General features: G+C 36.3%; 4 protein-coding genes and 3 long non-coding RNA genes across 7 annotated transcripts in view; 3 read left to right on the forward strand and 4 right to left on the reverse strand.

Moving 5' to 3' along the window:
• Positions 1–2,057, reverse strand: part of LOC117134108 — an 8,916-nt gene extending 6,859 nt beyond the window's left edge. The window contains exon 1 of the long non-coding RNA XR_004458263.1: positions 1,963–2,057. This is a non-coding gene — a long non-coding RNA (uncharacterized LOC117134108). The remainder of the gene's footprint in view (positions 1–1,962) is intronic.
• Positions 2,058–2,304: 247 nt separating this feature from the next.
• Positions 2,305–4,382, reverse strand: LOC108872175. The gene is made up of 2 exons (XR_004458266.1): positions 3,031–4,382; positions 2,305–2,932 (listed from the first exon to the last, which is right to left on the reverse strand). It is a non-coding gene; the product is annotated as an uncharacterized LOC108872175 (long non-coding RNA).
• A 994-nt stretch (positions 4,383–5,376) lies between these two features.
• On the reverse strand, positions 5,377–7,135 carry LOC103849986 (probable protein phosphatase 2C 35). The gene is made up of 2 exons (XM_009126686.3): positions 5,717–7,135; positions 5,377–5,644 (listed from the first exon to the last, which is right to left on the reverse strand). Exons 1-2 carry the CDS (start codon positions 6,632–6,634, stop codon positions 5,507–5,509), a joined length of 1,056 nt encoding a protein of 351 aa, XP_009124934.2. The 5' UTR covers positions 6,635–7,135; the 3' UTR covers positions 5,377–5,506.
• Positions 7,136–8,370: 1,235 nt separating this feature from the next.
• LOC103849988 (probable galacturonosyltransferase-like 4) lies at positions 8,371–10,224 on the forward strand. Its single transcript, XM_033291858.1, has 2 exons — positions 8,371–9,520; positions 9,907–10,224. The coding sequence occupies exons 1-2, from the start codon at positions 8,613–8,615 to the stop codon at positions 10,076–10,078; spliced, it is 1,080 nt and encodes a 359-aa protein (XP_033147749.1). The 5' UTR covers positions 8,371–8,612; the 3' UTR covers positions 10,079–10,224.
• A 39-nt stretch (positions 10,225–10,263) lies between these two features.
• LOC103849989 (uncharacterized protein At5g19025) lies at positions 10,264–12,969 on the forward strand. Its single transcript, XM_009126688.3, has 2 exons — positions 10,264–11,602; positions 12,732–12,969. Exons 1-2 carry the CDS (start codon positions 11,001–11,003, stop codon positions 12,775–12,777), a joined length of 648 nt encoding a protein of 215 aa, XP_009124936.1. The 5' UTR covers positions 10,264–11,000; the 3' UTR covers positions 12,778–12,969.
• LOC108870168 lies at positions 11,609–12,433 on the forward strand. The gene is made up of 2 exons (XR_004458287.1): positions 11,609–11,752; positions 11,905–12,433. It is a non-coding gene; the product is annotated as an uncharacterized LOC108870168 (long non-coding RNA).
• Positions 12,970–13,057: 88 nt separating the features above from the next.
• LOC103849990 (BTB/POZ and MATH domain-containing protein 2) lies at positions 13,058–15,823 on the reverse strand. The gene is made up of 4 exons (XM_009126689.2): positions 15,095–15,823; positions 14,672–15,020; positions 13,555–13,831; positions 13,058–13,464 (listed from the first exon to the last, which is right to left on the reverse strand). The coding sequence occupies exons 1-4, from the start codon at positions 15,454–15,456 to the stop codon at positions 13,283–13,285; spliced, it is 1,170 nt and encodes a 389-aa protein (XP_009124937.1). The 5' UTR covers positions 15,457–15,823; the 3' UTR covers positions 13,058–13,282.
• Positions 15,824–15,996: the final 173 nt, after the last annotated feature.

The following is a 15,996-nucleotide window of genomic DNA, read 5'->3' on the forward strand; positions in this document are numbered from 1 at the left end:
TGATAATCTTTAGTGTTGTTTTAAAATTTCTACAATATTCTACATTTGTATTAATGAATGTTAAACTCTTTTTCATGGTAAATGAGCATCGTTCAATTGTTTTTATCAATTAATTTAGTAAAACTTCATTACACTCCCTAAATCGATGGAATAACCACTATAAAATTATTATTTTCTTGATAAACGGAGAGGACAAAGGCTCCAAAACTCTTTGAACATCATCATATGTTAGTTCAGGATGCAACTAGGAATTAAAACAATATTGTTATATTTTTTGAAATTTTCTCAAAATCTATGGGCTTAACCCCTACAAAAATATTGAGTTTTTGGTAAATACTTTATATACTAAAGCCTATAATCTTTAGTGTTGTTTTAAAATTTCTAACCATATTCTAAATTTGTATTAATGTATACTAAACTCATTTTCAGGGTAAATGAGCATCGTTCAATTGTTTTTATCAATTAATTTAGTAAAACTTCATAATACTCCCTAAATCGATGGAATAACCACTATAAAATTATTATTTTCTTGATAAACGGAGACGACAAAGACTCCAAACCTCTTTGAACATCATCATATGTTAGTGCAGGATGCAACTAGGCATTAAAACAATATTTTTATATTTTTTTAAATTTTCTCAAAATCTATGGGCTAACCCCCCCTACGAAAATATTGAGTTTTTGGTAAATGTTTTATATACAGAAGTCTACAATCTTTAGTGTTGTTTTAAAATTCCTAACCACAATCTACAATTGCATTAATGTATTTGAAGCTTTTTTTCATGGTATATGGGAATCTTTATAATTTTTTATCTATTAATTTAGTAAAACTTCATAATACTCTCTAAATCGATGGAATAACCACTATAAAATCAATTTTTCTTGAAAAACGGAGACAACAAAGGCTCCAAACCTCTTTGAAAATCATCATATGTTAGTGTATGATGCAACTGTGCATTAAAACAATATTGTCGTATTTTTTGAAATTTTCTCAAAATCTATGTGTTAACCCCTACAAAAATATTGAGTTTTTGGTAAAAACTTTATATACCTAAGCCTATAATCTTTAGTGTTGTTTTAAAATTTCTCACCATATTCTACATTTGTATTAATATATGCTAGACTCTTTTTCATGGTAAATTAGCATAATGAAATTGTTTTTATAATTTAATTTACTAAAACTTCATATACTCCCTAAATTATGGGACTAACCATTTTAAAATCGCTATTATTTAGAGAAATGTAGATAAAAAATGTTCCAAACCTTTTTGACCATCATCATATATTAGTACAGGATGCAACTACGCATTAAAACAATATTTTTATATTTTTTGAAATTTTATCAGTATCTATGTGCTAATACAAAAAATATTGAGTTTTAGGTAAATACTTTATATATTGAAGCCTAGAATATTTAGTGTTTTTTTTTAAATTTCTAACCACATTCTACATTTGTATTAATGTATTGGAAGCATTTTTCATGGTATATGAGAATCGTTATAATTTTTTTTTTTAATTAATTTAGTAAAACTTCCTTATATTCCCTAAATCGATGGAATAACCACTATAAAATCACTATTTTCTTGAAAACGGAGATAACAAAGTCTTCTAACATCTTTGAACATCATCATATATTAGTGCAGGATGCAACTATGCATTAAAACAATATTGTCATATTTTTTGAAATTTTCTCAAAATCCATGTGTCTTGGTAAATGTTTTATATACTGAAACCTATAATCTTTAGTGTTGTTTTAAAATTCCTAACCACAAAATTTATTTGAAGCTCTTTTTCATGGTATATGGAAATCTTTATAATTTTTTTATCAATTAATTTAGTAAACTTCATAAGACTCTCTAAATCGATGGAATAACCACTATAAAATCATTTTTTCTTGAAAAACGGAGACAACAAAGGCTCCAAACCTCTTTGAAAATCATCATATGTTAGTGTAGTATGCACCTGTGCATTAAAACAATATTTTCGTATTTTTTGAAATTTTCTCAAAATCTATGTGTTAACCTCTACAAAAATATTGAGTTTTTGGTAAATACTTTATATACCGAAGCCTATAAACTTTAGTGTTGTTTTAAAATTTCTCACCATATTCTACATTTGTATTAATATATGTTAAACTCGTTTTCATGGTAAATGAGCATAGTTAAATTGTTTTTATAATTTAATTTACTAAAACTTCATATACTCCCTAAATTATAGGACTAACCATTTTAAAATCGCTATTATCTAGAGAAATGAAGACAAAAAATGTTCCAAACCTCTTTGACCATCATCATATATTAGTACATGATGCAACTACGCATTAAAAAAATATTTTCATATTTTATGAAATTTTGTCAATATCTATGTGCTAACACCCTACGAAAATATTGAGTTTTTGGTAAATACTTTATATATTGAAGCCTATAATATTTAGTGTTGTTTTAAAAATTCTAACCATATTCTACATTTGTATTAATGTATTTTAAGCTCTTTTTGATGGTATATGAGAATCGTTATAATTTTTTTATTAATTAGTTTAGTAAAAATTCATAATATTCCCTAAATTAATGGAATAACCACTATAAAATCACTATTTTTTTGAAAAACAGAGACAACAAAGGCTCCTAACCTCTTTGAACATCATCATATGTTAGTGCTGGATGCAACTATGCACTAAAACAATGTTGTCATATTTTTTGAAATTTTCTCATTTATAATGTGTCATAACAGATACTTATTATTTTTTAAGATTTCATTTATCAATTCAGATAGCATTGACATATTCATTCCTCTTTGTTTCAATTCCTCTGACCTAGACAGAAGAAACTCCATCACATTCTCTTGTGTCACATATTTCTCAGTGCACCCAAAGCTCAAGACCAGAGATTCTGGCCCTTATCTGTTTTAACCATAAAAGTAGCAAGTTCTGAAACTGAACAAAGGAAAACTAATGTCAGAATTAAACAGAACTCGCCCTCGGAAATGTATATGCACATTATTAAACTTTTGGGATGGTGGATATTCATGTACCTTGCAAAACGAATACGAACAATGTAGTAGTCTAAGTTGATCTGAAGAGACAATGCTTGGCTTCCTTTTTTATCAGCAAGTGCTTGACCTATTGATTTTGGCAGTCTGCCAAAAAAAGTTGTCAAAAACGCTATTAATTTGATTAGTCGTGAATCATGAAGTTGTAAATCAGTATGAATGCACTTGCGTTACTGCGGGGTTTGTTCCCTAACAATATCTTCTCAACATCATCTGAAGCAGGCTGTTTGATATTACGAATCCAGTTCTTAAGCTTTGCAATAAGATCAAGAAAACAGGTTCAAAAACAAAGCAAAAATGTAAGAAAAAAGATGTCATGTTTAGACAGCAGCAAAACTACTGTTGACGGATGGTTCGTCTGTGACATCATCCAGCTGCAAAAATTCCCATTGCCCCTCCGTAATAAGCTGCAAAAGTGGAATGATAATCCATTTAAGCAACTGAACATACATGTACTGAACACAAAAACAACATCAGCCATAACGCTAAGTAGATTGCAAAAACTAAAAAAGATATCCTTGGACTCTCAACCTCTCTAATATAGTATGTTGAGTAGGCGATGAGAGCAACTCTCTCATATGAAAAGGTCCCACTCACCAGTGGTGATGATTCAGCAACGTTCTTGACCAGCCGTATCCCAAATCTGGAGCATGCCGCTTTTGCCATTAAGCTCAAAATATAGTTCTTATCTTAAAATCAATTCTGCAAAGAAGCAAAAGAGAGGCATACATCACAGTCTATCAATTATAATCTGAGTAAATGTACAAAAAAGAACAGAGAAATTGGAGACTTGCCACTGGATTTTTCCGATCTTATCGCTATTGCCTGATGTAAAAGGATTGAGTTTAATGAGTAGTAATGTGGAGGTGAATTAATTACAGGGAAAATAAGAGTTACAGCGACGTCTGGTTTTAAGGTACAAAACAGGCGACCTATTTATGCAGAAATCTTTGACCCATTTTTTTTATGTATGACATGGTAAGTGGCTAAGAAATATTGTATTGTGACTAGATGATTTTTTAATCTTATGTGGTATGATTCTCTTTGCACCAATGTTTTTAAACCCGATCCGGACACTGAACCGGACGACTTACCGGGTCGTTGGATCACTGGGTCGACCGCGGGTGAACCGCGGATTAATAAATAAATTAATTTCATTATATAATAATATATTAGCTATGAAAATAAATATATAAAAACTAAAGTTTAATATTTTCTAAATATTTTTTAAAATATAAAATAATAGTTTGGATATGTATATACTTTATGTTTAAAAAAGTATTTAACAAATACTTAACTTTAGTTTTTATATTTTTATTTTCATTTGACGTGCAAAATATCAAAAAAAATAGTTTAGACTATTTAAAACTTTATGTAACAAAGTAAGAGTTATGACATCTAAAAATTCAAGATATAAAACTCACAAATATTTAAATATCTAATGTGAATAATAAATTAAATTTAAATTCAGAATAAATTAAAAGTAAAAGATCATTGTAATAAATTGTCAATAACAGAAATATACTAACACCAAATCACATCAACTAATTTTGGTTTTCTCTATCATCGTTCACTTCATTTTTTTAGGTAGCATAGTAAAAAATCTTCATCAAAATCTAATAATTACAAATATAAAATTGAAAAAGAAAAACCTGAACTTCTTTTTTTTTTGTCAGCACCTAACTTTTTAATTGAAAACTTAGAATATAAAACATAATATAGAAACTAAAAAAGAAGTAAAAATTATTTATTGGTTCAACCGGTGGTTCAACCGGTATCGGGTTCCGGGGTTTAGTGGATTTTTGCGGGTTTCTAAATATTGGGTTTTTCATAAAACCCAAACCGGATTTTTTCTGGATCACCGGGTTTACCGGTTCAACCACGGGTCCGGGTCGGGTTTCAAAACACTGCTTTGCACCATATTCTCCTTTTAGTATTGTAAGATATCAATATCAATAATTCCAATACAAATTTAATCCTAAGCGTCTATATATAAGAAAACCGTAAAACCGTAAAATAACAAAGATAGCCATCTAAATAATTAATAAAATAAATAATAAATATTTAGATATATTCCAAATATTTATCTACATCATATACTCAGATTAAATCAGCTAAAACATTAAGTCAGGATACAACATTCAGCAGCAAGACAATAGTTATTATCAAAGCTTATCTCGCACAGTGACCATATTGTCTCCTATAATAATCTGCTGTTTTCAGCTCCTGGTGTGTAAATATGGAATAGATGAGTTGCGAGTTGGTCTGATTCAGATTTCAGATCTCATCTCTTAGTAGCCAGAGATGTGAGAAAGAAGCTCATACACATGATATAAAGAGCGAGCATTACTTTTACTTGCTATATATGATGTGAATATGTGACATAGTAAGAGTATACAACAACAAACAAACAAAGGTGGGCAAATAGGAATACTGAATCATGCCATCATGATCATCATCATTCATTAGACAAATTTTTGATCTGTACAATGATAATTGTGATATCATCAGTCCTATTCTCATGCTCCAACCACAGTTTGTATGATTCCGCTGTCGCTGCTGCACATCCATCTCTCGGATCAGCATATCTCCCCACCTACAAACACACACACAACATAGACATAAGAGACCTTCAAAGGAGTTGTGTCTTTATGTCCTTATATATTACCATATCAACAACAGCTTGGCTTGGAAGAAACTCAAAGATCCCATCACTCGCAACAACAAAGAACAAATGATTCGGCGAAAGATGAACCATAGACACTTCAGGCTCCGCGGTAACACCGATCCCTTCAGCTGTACAATCACCAACGCTTCTCGTAAACGCCGTTCCAGGATACATCCCGTTCTGTACCCAAAGCCTAGGCGGGTCACCTCCTTCGCTCTCTTCATTAGCCCACGTTTGAATATTTGGATCTTTCAACCCTTCAACTTGATCAACAGTCATCACTCTTGCTCCACACGCTTTCACCCTCTCGCATTCATCTTCCCTAAAAGGCGTCTGATCATAAGACAAATCCTCTGCTATGATCCTGTTCTTGTCTTTAACAGCGAGAACAGCTCTCGAGTCACCGACATTAGCGACATAGATCTTGTCCCCAACGACAAGAACTGTGATCGCAGTGGTCCCACTCATCGAATCATCGATCTCGCTCTCGTGCAACTCCTCGTTGACCCTCAAGAAAGCAGACTTGTAAGCCTTCTCCGGATCTTGAAGCAGAGCAGGGTCTTCAGACAGCATCTCCACGACTCTCTCCTTGACGAAACTCGAGCATTGCGTGCCGAACACGCCGTGACCGTCGAAGACGCCGAAGAAATGAACGTTGGGGTTGCCCTGGAGCTCGGTTTTGATGCAGTAAGCGTCTTGGTTCTCCTTATCAGGCGAGTCGGGGTAGTACCCACGCTGAGAGAGAACAGAGTAAACCATGTCGAAGTTGGGAGAAGGGACTTGGATCGATGAGGAGAGAGGAGGTTTCTGAACGACGACGTTTGGTTTGACCTTAGCGTCTCCGCCACGTCTGTGGGAATCTCCTGATGATGATGACGGTGGGTATCGTCTACAGCATTTGCATTGAACACAACCCATCTAGGAAAAAAACAGAGGAGATGATTTACACACACAAAATAAAAGATTATTCAAAACAGAGGATGCTCTGTTTCGGAACAGAGGATGCTCTGTTTCTGCTAGAACAAGCGATCTCCTGAGAAGCAGAGGGAAGGGTATTGGTTGGATTCAACAATGGCGTCTTGGGAAGTGAAGGGTTTGGGAGATTTCATGTTGTGTAGAAGGGAATAATGTGATTCCGACACAAAGACAGAATCTTTGCTTTGCCCAATCCTGAGCAGAGGAAGAAGGAAGAAAAAGGGAACAACTTTATTGTTCGTGTTTGGTCTCTTTCTTCCTCTTTTATGTTTGATTCGTGTCTTCCTCAACGTTTCCCCTTAAAGGATTGATTATTGCGTCAACCCTTTGAAAGAGAAAGCGTCAAAAAATTCGAGGAACCCTAAAAAAGCGAAGCAGAGGAATTTGTTCTTAAAGAAAAGAATATAAAAACGAAGAGAGAGAGAGAGAAGAAAGAGAGATGACTTTTGGTTGATCTGACGGATGGAGTGCACGGGTAGGTTTGGCCTCTGCACGAGTTACCAAATCAAACATAGATTTTTTGAGAAACTGATTGAATATTTTTCTTTCACGAGAAAAAAATCTAACTTTTCTCGTTTCTTTCAGACACTATTGTTTCAGTAAGAAAAGATTAATGGGCCTAACGAATTTATTGGGCCCTCGCCTATAGTTTTTACCTCTCTTTCAACTGTAACTTTACGAGTAATAAACAATAATAACTTTAACATATTTTAAGTTACAATGTCATGGTCTTACAAAAATTAGAGCTCATCCCCGATAATACACAAAAAATTATTCTATACGTAGTTTATTCTAAAATAAAATAATTCTATTATAGAATGAATCATTGGAGCAAATTCAACTATATAATAGAATTACTCTATTTTAATGTGAAATATAAAGAAATTTTTTGTGTCTCATAGAAGATACTCTTACTACTTAATACACTTTCAACATTGAAGCTATATTACTCATCATTATCTATTTCTTCTAATTAAACATGGTTGCTATTTTCTTATATCGACTTAGGTCATGTGTTTATATTTAAATTCGGATGATGTTATTCATGTATATATGGTCTATCAATATGGATAAAAATCATATATTTCTCAAAAAAAAAAAAAATGAGCATAAAACTCTTCAAAAATAGGTTTAAGACCAGAACAGATAGGAGAATAATGAATTGGACGATGTTTAAACCAAATTAGTGATACTAGCATAAAACTCTTTGTTAAATGTGCGGGACATGCAGCGACTATATATCTAGGTGAAGATTGGGAGTAACACACATGTTCTTCTCAAAAAGGGGAGTGAGTATCAGACTCTTTCTTAACAACTTTTTTTTTTTTTAACTTGAGATGGTGTGATGTTAAATTTGGCATATTAACATGGTTTTAACTGTTACTAAATAAAAGAGAGCTCTATTTTGAGATGGATTTAAGTTAAAAAAAAAAATTGTTATTTTACCAAACTAAATGAAAACCATATACAATACATTTTAGAAGAGAATTCTTATTCTAATTTTAGAACTTTCTAAAAACCATTCCACCAGCACAGTCAACTAAAGGAAACGACAGCAAATCAAACTTATCAACACAATTTCATCGTCCTAAAATAAGCAATAATCTTTAATTACCAAAAACAAAAACATACACCAGTTTCTAAGAATCTACGGAAAGTAGAAACAAAATCTAAAAACCCTCCCCTATTTCAGAGGAAATGGATTTTTTAAGACAAAGATTGTGTGAGAAACAGTCCGAACTTCAATCTCTTCCTCACATCTCGACTGCTAATAAAACAAGCCTCTCCTCAAATCCTTTATTCTAGCCCTTCCCTACCAATGGCTCCTCTATTAACTATTCATCTTTTTAATTTGTAATTAACCTTTTTATTAAAAAAACAAAAATACAATAAAAGACTTTACCTGAGAATTAGGTTCAGGATGGCCTCAAGGAGCCGCTCCTACACACAACTCCTAGGCCTCCTGTCCTTTAACCTCCTCTTGTTCACAACCTCCACAAAGGCAGTTCGTGTTGGAGTCATTCTCCACAAGCCTTCTGCTCCAACCCTTCCTGTATTCAGAGAAGCCCCGGCTTTCAGGAACGGTGATCAATGCGGTAATCTTGAGGCTGACCACATTCACATCGCCATGACTCTCGACACAAACTACCTCCGTGGAACAATGGCGGCTGTCTTGTCTCTCCTACAACATTCATCTTGTCCTGAAAACCTCTCTTTTCATTTCCTCTCCCTTGCTCATTTCGAAAACGACCTCTTCACCAGCATCAAATCCACTTTCCCTTACCTCAACTTCAAGATTTATCAGTTTGATCCAAACCTAGTCCGCAGCAAAATCTCAAAATCCATCAGAGAAGCCCTAGACCAGCCTCTAAACTACGCGAGAATCTACCTCGCGGATATCATTCCCACCAGCGTTGACCGGATTATATACCTAGACTCGGACCTAGTCGTGGTCGACGACATAGAGAAGCTATGGCACGTGGAGATGGAAGGTAGAGTCGTGGCGGCTCCAGAGTATTGCCATGCAAACTTCACGTACTATTTCACCAAAGCTTTCTGGTCGGACCCGGAACTAGTCAAAGTACTTGAAGGGAAACGACCGTGCTATTTCAACACGGGGGTTATGGTCGTGGACGTTGGTAAATGGAGGAGAGGAATGTATACACAAAAGGTAGAAGAGTGGATGACTGTTCAGAAGCAGAGGAGGATATATCATTTAGGATCATTGCCTCCGTTTCTGCTTATATTCGCCGGTGATATAAAAGCTGTTGACCACAGGTGGAACCAGCATGGGCTCGGAGGGGACAACTTTGAAGGGAAGTGTAGAACGTTGCATCCTGGCAGGGCCGGCTCAAGGACAGGGGCCAGCAGTGCATCCGCCCAGGGTCCACGTACAAAAGGGCCAAGACCAACGTACAATAGGGGCCCATATATTCCAATCGTTGAATAATTAAAGGGCCTTGTCTAAACTGTTCCAACCGAGTTCCTCTTTAAATTTTTAATATAATTGTTTGTCGGCAATGTCAAAGAAAAACATCAAATTTATGTTCAACATATTGGGCTTTATGGACCATTGCGGTAGACGATAGTACATCATTTTTATAATTTTCTTGTGGATTTGGGTTTTATACACATATAAAAATAAATAATGAAAATTGAGTGATTTAATTTGGACCAATGAATAACTAAAGGGCATATTTTAAATCTCGCCCTAGGGTCCACAATACATCTGAGCCGGCCCTGCATCCTGGTCCTATAAGTCTTCTTCATTGGAGTGGGAAAGGGAAGCCGTGGTTGAGACTAGATTCGAGGAAGCCTTGTAGTGTGGATCATCTATGGGCTCCGTATGATCTTTACCGTTCATCAAGACATTCGTTAGAAGAGTAGAGGCAAAAACATACAACAAGATGGCACATATATATATAATACTAGAGAGGAGAAGGTACAAGAAGTTTTTTTAGCGATCAAAGAGAGTGAAATTTTTATTTGTAATTTTTGTAACACACACTCTTAATGCAAAAAGACGTTGTGCATGTGCATTGAGTTCAGTAGTGAGATGATATATTAACATCATTTTATTATTCTCCTATGCTTCTAGTTTTTTTTTTGTTCTTCTCCTACCATTGCTTCAACGTGTAACATATAGGTATCATTACTGCACAAATGGAGGATTTTTAAATTAATTATTTTTAATTGAAATGTCTAGTATATATCTTATTCTGTTAGAAAACCGTTATAGGATCATAACCAGTGGCGGAACTAGCTAAGAAGCATGTTGGTCATTTGACCTATATCAATTTTAAGAATTATTCAAATTTAGGCATAAATTTTTAATATATCTATATTATTTGGTTGAGTTTCATTAGTTTGACCCCCTTGATATCTAGCCAGTTTCATATATATAAAATTTTGACCCATTGCTTTCAATTCCTACCTCGGCCACTGATCATAACGTGCATTTCCTTGTTAAATCCTAGTCAAGTATAAATGTATATAATCAATCTAGATTCTCTTGAATCCTAGAAACCACAAAATTCTACAGTTACAAGAGAATGATTGATCGATAACAAAAATCTCACATTCGTAGTAGTTGAAGAATTACTGAGCTAATATATTTAAAAGTTAGAATTAACAAATTAGTTCTCAATTGAAAATTCATAATACACAAAATTAACAATTGAAATCAACATATTGCTTTTAAAACATCAAAAACAACAGATTGGTTTTGTCTTAATATATTTGGGGATTATTAGCAAATGAAGGGCATATATGTAAAAGAGCCACCGTCCAGCTCCTCCTCCTCCTAAACATGCTCCATCTCCTCCATCTCTCCGACGAAAACCTCAGCAGCATGCCCCCTTCCTCATCCTCATCTCTCCACCCTTGCAAACACTCTCCCTCCGCAACCCTCGACCTCCTAATCCTCCTCCTCGTCCTCTTCTCCGCCGCCTTCCTCCTCTCCTCCTACTTCTCCTACCTCTTCCACTCCCTCTCCCTCCTCTCCTCCCACCTCCCCTCCTCCGATCTCTCCTCCATCCCTCCCGCCTCCTACCTCCTCGCCTTCGCCCTCTTCTTCGCCGCCTCCATCGCCTTCCTCGACTTATGCTGCGGGCCGAGATCGAGAAAATGTCGAAACCCGAGGTGCAAAGGGCTGAAGAAGGCCATGGAGTTTGATCTGCAGATACAGACGGAGGATTGCGTTAGATCGGGGTCGGGAGGGAGCAAGGAGATCGATCGGTTGCCGTGGAAAGGAGGGAGCGAGGGGAATCCTGATTACGAGTGTTTGAGAGCTGAGCTTAGGAGGATGGCTCCCGTTAATGGCCGGGCTGTCTTGCTTTTCCGATCTAGGTGTGGTTGTCCTGTTGCCAAGCTTCAAGGTTGGGGACCTAAGCGTGGTCGGCGTCATAAAAAGTAAGTAGCTTTATTTGATTTTATTACCCAAAAACAAAATCTTTCATCTTGTTCAAGTTTTTGTCTGAATTTGATTCTCTTTTGTGTCTTGTCTGAACGTAACACATTGCTGGTGATTTGATAAGTAAGACGATTCTCTTTGTTTGTTATGTAAGTTTCTTGGATTATTACCAAAAACACAATCTTTCATCTTGTTGAGTTTTTTTTTTTTGTCTGAATTCAGTTCTCTTTTGTCTCTTTGAGTTTTGTCTGAAAATAGTGTGTGTGTGTGTGTGTGTGTGTGTGTGTTCCTTCTCAATAAGCTATGGATAATGATGGATTGAATTGTGAAGTCTCATAGTAAAAGAGTAAGCCTTTATGCTCTCTCTTCATGTTTGCTGAGTGTATATTCCAAGTGAGAAATGAAAGGAAGAATGATGATGGTTGGTGTTTGTAATACTGATCTGGTCCGTTTTGTAAACGATTATCTTGGCACATTTCACATCTTTTATAGCGGGTTTACTGGAGTTTTCGAGTATATGGAAAGACTGTCCTGGCTGAGTTAGCTATGAAGAAAATTAACAACTTTGGACATGGAGTATGATTCCTCTCTTGTCCATGTTGTTTTGAAATGGTGGTTCCATGGTTTAGGCTTATTATGTTATAATATGATCAAACATAAGAGGCAATGAATAGCAGCTTATGTCCCAGTTGTTTGCCCTTACTGATAGGAAAAAAACTCCATCTTTGCTGCAACTGTTATTTTATTTTTATTTTGCAAAGTTTCTTGGTGCAAAATGTTTGCTTTACCATTGATTCTTGATTTAACAAAGCGTTGAGATTCCACTTTGATATGATGTGACTACAACATATGTACATTACTTTGCTTGAGCGATACATGGTGCTGCGTAGTCAACTGCCAACAACAACCTTTAGTTGTTTTTATCTGTGGGTAACCTGTAATATTAACGACACATGACCAAGGCCATTTGATTTTGTAATTTGTATTATTTACCTTTCTTCGTCTGCTTCATGTTTCTCATTTGATCTGTAACCATATTTACACGCTACTATAGATAAGAACATTCTGACTCGACTCAATTTCGATTTCTTCACATTGTATCCTGATTCATTTCATCATGCCATACAGATCACAAGCAAACTTGGCTCTAAAGGGAGGCATAGACAAGCGCTGATCAGAGATCGATGGGAACTCTTGAATCTATCATTATTATTATAGATGTTATCATCACATTCAATGTTTGCAGAGTTCATCTCGAAAACTAAAGAAAATCCATACAGCTCCGTTTACGTGGTTTTCGTTTACTTCTTTTACATTAGAAATGTCTCAATACTACAATTTGAAATACTTTTATTGAACGACCTTACATACCATGGCAAACTAAAAGATTAGGCTACCTAATTGCAAATAATGGTTCATGTGAATCCTTTCTCGTTTAATAGAAGCAAGCCAAGTACTCTATGAAACCTTTTTTCTTGAGATAAGTAGTTTTGTTCATAGAATCTTTGGGGACCATACAAAAAAATACAACATTTTCACTCTACTTACTGGACAACACAGATCACAATCACTAATCCTTTTACAAATGACGACAAATACACAAATCAAGACTCTTCTACAATTCTGTTTTACAAATGTCTCCAACATCAGTACTCTCACCCTCAAGAGTTAGTTACTACTTAGTGTAACCGTTGCTTCACTCGTCTCCCATTCACGTCACAGCCCTCAACATATAACTCCTTCCCGTGCCCTGATGATGCTAAAGAATGCTCACTAAGCCTAGCCACATACTCCAGAAGCTCACTTAGTAAGCACGGGCAGCTTTCTTTCAGATAATCAAACCCATCGGTTTCCATCACAGCTAAAAGAAATTACAGACAAAGAGCGGTTTCAGATTTCAAAGTGATGAAATGATCAAAGTGATGCAAGCACAAAGGAACTCTCATCTTACCTTTTAGATTCTCTGGCGAAGCTATGAATTTGAGGCAAGCAGCTTTCAGCTGGAAACAATGATGCTGCTCTGCTAGAGCCAAGGTGGTTGCAACCGTGTTGATGCTGATCCCTTCACAGAGTTGTGACTCGCAGATTGTTCTAAGCCGCTCGAGAGCGTAACGGTCTGCAGCCGCAAGCAGATGCTGAGCCACAAGAGTCGCTGCCCATTTCAAGTCTGTCCCCATAACGTCTTGCATATCAGGCAATTCGTCCCAGTAGATAAAATGTAGGAACATCTACACAACAAAACACAGAGGGGTTTTGTCTCAGCACTGAATAATATTTGAAATTATGATTTTAACATTTTCTATACAGGTTAAAAATGATTGAAGTACATTTATATTTTTATTAATTACACATGTTTAGTCAATAATATTTGAAATAAATTAATTATTAATAGAATCAGTGCAGTTCCCATTTTTTCTTTAGATTTGGATAAAATTATGGAAAAGGGTTTGTATCAGTATACACTTCAACCTTTAAATTACAGGATTCATGATCTGAAGCTCGCACATAGACTAAAGACCAATCAAAACATAGAAAGGTTCATATTTGGCCTTACTATGAAGCTTCTGAAGTCAAACATGTGTAAGGGATAATAGCAAACAAAAGAAGCTTTTTTGACATAAGTTATAACCATGTATTTAATGCAGACGAGAAATGTTGGCATTGCAGCAACAAATAACAAACATAGATTCATGCAATGCAAACAGAAGAGAAGCAATAAGATTAAATCTTTGAGAACAAGAGTAGACCCTAGGAGAAGGTACCGGATCAAGGACGGACCTGGGCATAGCCAAGTGAAACATTGGCATATAGAACCCAAAAAGTTTTGAAAAAAAAATTACATAGACCAAATTTGTTTTAATTTTGTTTATTAAAACTTTCACAAAATCGTTACAGCCCCCAAAATCTGTCACTCATAAACAGAAAATCATCTATCACGCCACAATCACTCACAAGAGAAAAGGCAATGAACCAAGAAAGCTATCTCTTCCTATAAAATGACCTTATAACACCTAAAATGTGAATCGGTTCAGTCAAACATAAACCAGTAGAGAGTTAAAAGGGGGGACCTTAAAAATGGGAGCTTCCATGTCTTCTATGTCAATACATTCAGTATCACGGCTCTTCAACGGGCCAAAGATCTGCGCTCTAAAAACAGGAGAACGAGCTGCAAGAACCAGCTTATGAGCAGGAAACGTCTCTCCATCAACACGGAAAGTCACATCAGCTCCTCTCCCACTCTCCAAAACCTTCCCAAACTGACGACCAAACTCAGAAACCGGCACAGGGATATTATAACTCCTCGGTCCCTCTGTCCTTGACTTCACCAGCCCCACACAACACCGAACCAACAAACAATTATCCTTCAAATAGTCAGACGACTCCAAAAGACTCCTCTTGAAAAACCGCTTGTATCCCCTAAACAAAACATAAACACATCACAAATCTAAAACAATGTTATAAAAGACAAAAGGATGGTGCTTTTAACTCACCACATACTTCCTCTATACTTAAGAGTATAAGGCCCACTCTCGAGCGTCCTCCCGAAATGGCTATGAACCTTATGCCTTTCGTTACCGCTCTGATCAACGAGCGTGAGCTCAAACAAAGCCCTGACGTCAGCTCCTTCGCTCGCTAATGCAATGAAGAGGGACACGTAGACAGAGTTATCCTCGGGGCTTTTACCATCCGGGTAGAAGTAGATGGCCCAGGAGTATCCGCCGAGGGTGAAGGTCTCGGAGGCGACGTATTTGCCGACCCCCATGCCTTTGATTAGAGAGTAGCCGCTGATCTTGAACTCGTGGGTGCCGTTGAGGGTTTCCGTGTGGGAGGTTGACTCCGTGATTGAGTCCATTCAAAACAGAGAAGGGATTGAAAGGTGGTGACTTTGTTGAGAAATTTTGAGGGCTTCTGAGATTTGATTGGTTGGGATCAAGACCCAGGTCGTGGAATCTCGAAAGGAGGTGAGGTGGGGTTGAATTGGGGGAGATTAGGGTTTTGAATTGGAGGGGAATTGAGAGAGAGGACGAGGAAATGAAAAGGAATGAGGTGTCGAAGCGAGAATCGATGGTGGTTCGGAGCTGAATCGTCGTTGGATCGTGACGACGACGTTGGCTGAAACGAGAGGAAGAGAGAGAGAGATGGGGAGAGAGAGAGATGGGGAGAGAGAGAGAGATGAACACTTTACTTGTTCATCGGTTTCTTTTCAGTTACATTTGGTTGGTAAGTAACGGTTCTATATAAATTAACTACTATTGGGCTTGGGCCTACAATGATCTCGGTGGGCTATAATGATTGGGCCTTGGGCCTTTGAAGAGTCACCGAAAGTTCCTGAGGAATGCTCTGACGAGATGGAGAGTTTCATTGGTTGCTGCCGAGTGAGAGATATGGTCAG

This window comes from Brassica rapa, chromosome A01 (genome assembly GCF_000309985.2).
Source record: "Brassica rapa cultivar Chiifu-401-42 chromosome A01, CAAS_Brap_v3.01, whole genome shotgun sequence".
NCBI lineage: Eukaryota > Viridiplantae > Streptophyta > Magnoliopsida > Brassicales > Brassicaceae > Brassica > Brassica rapa.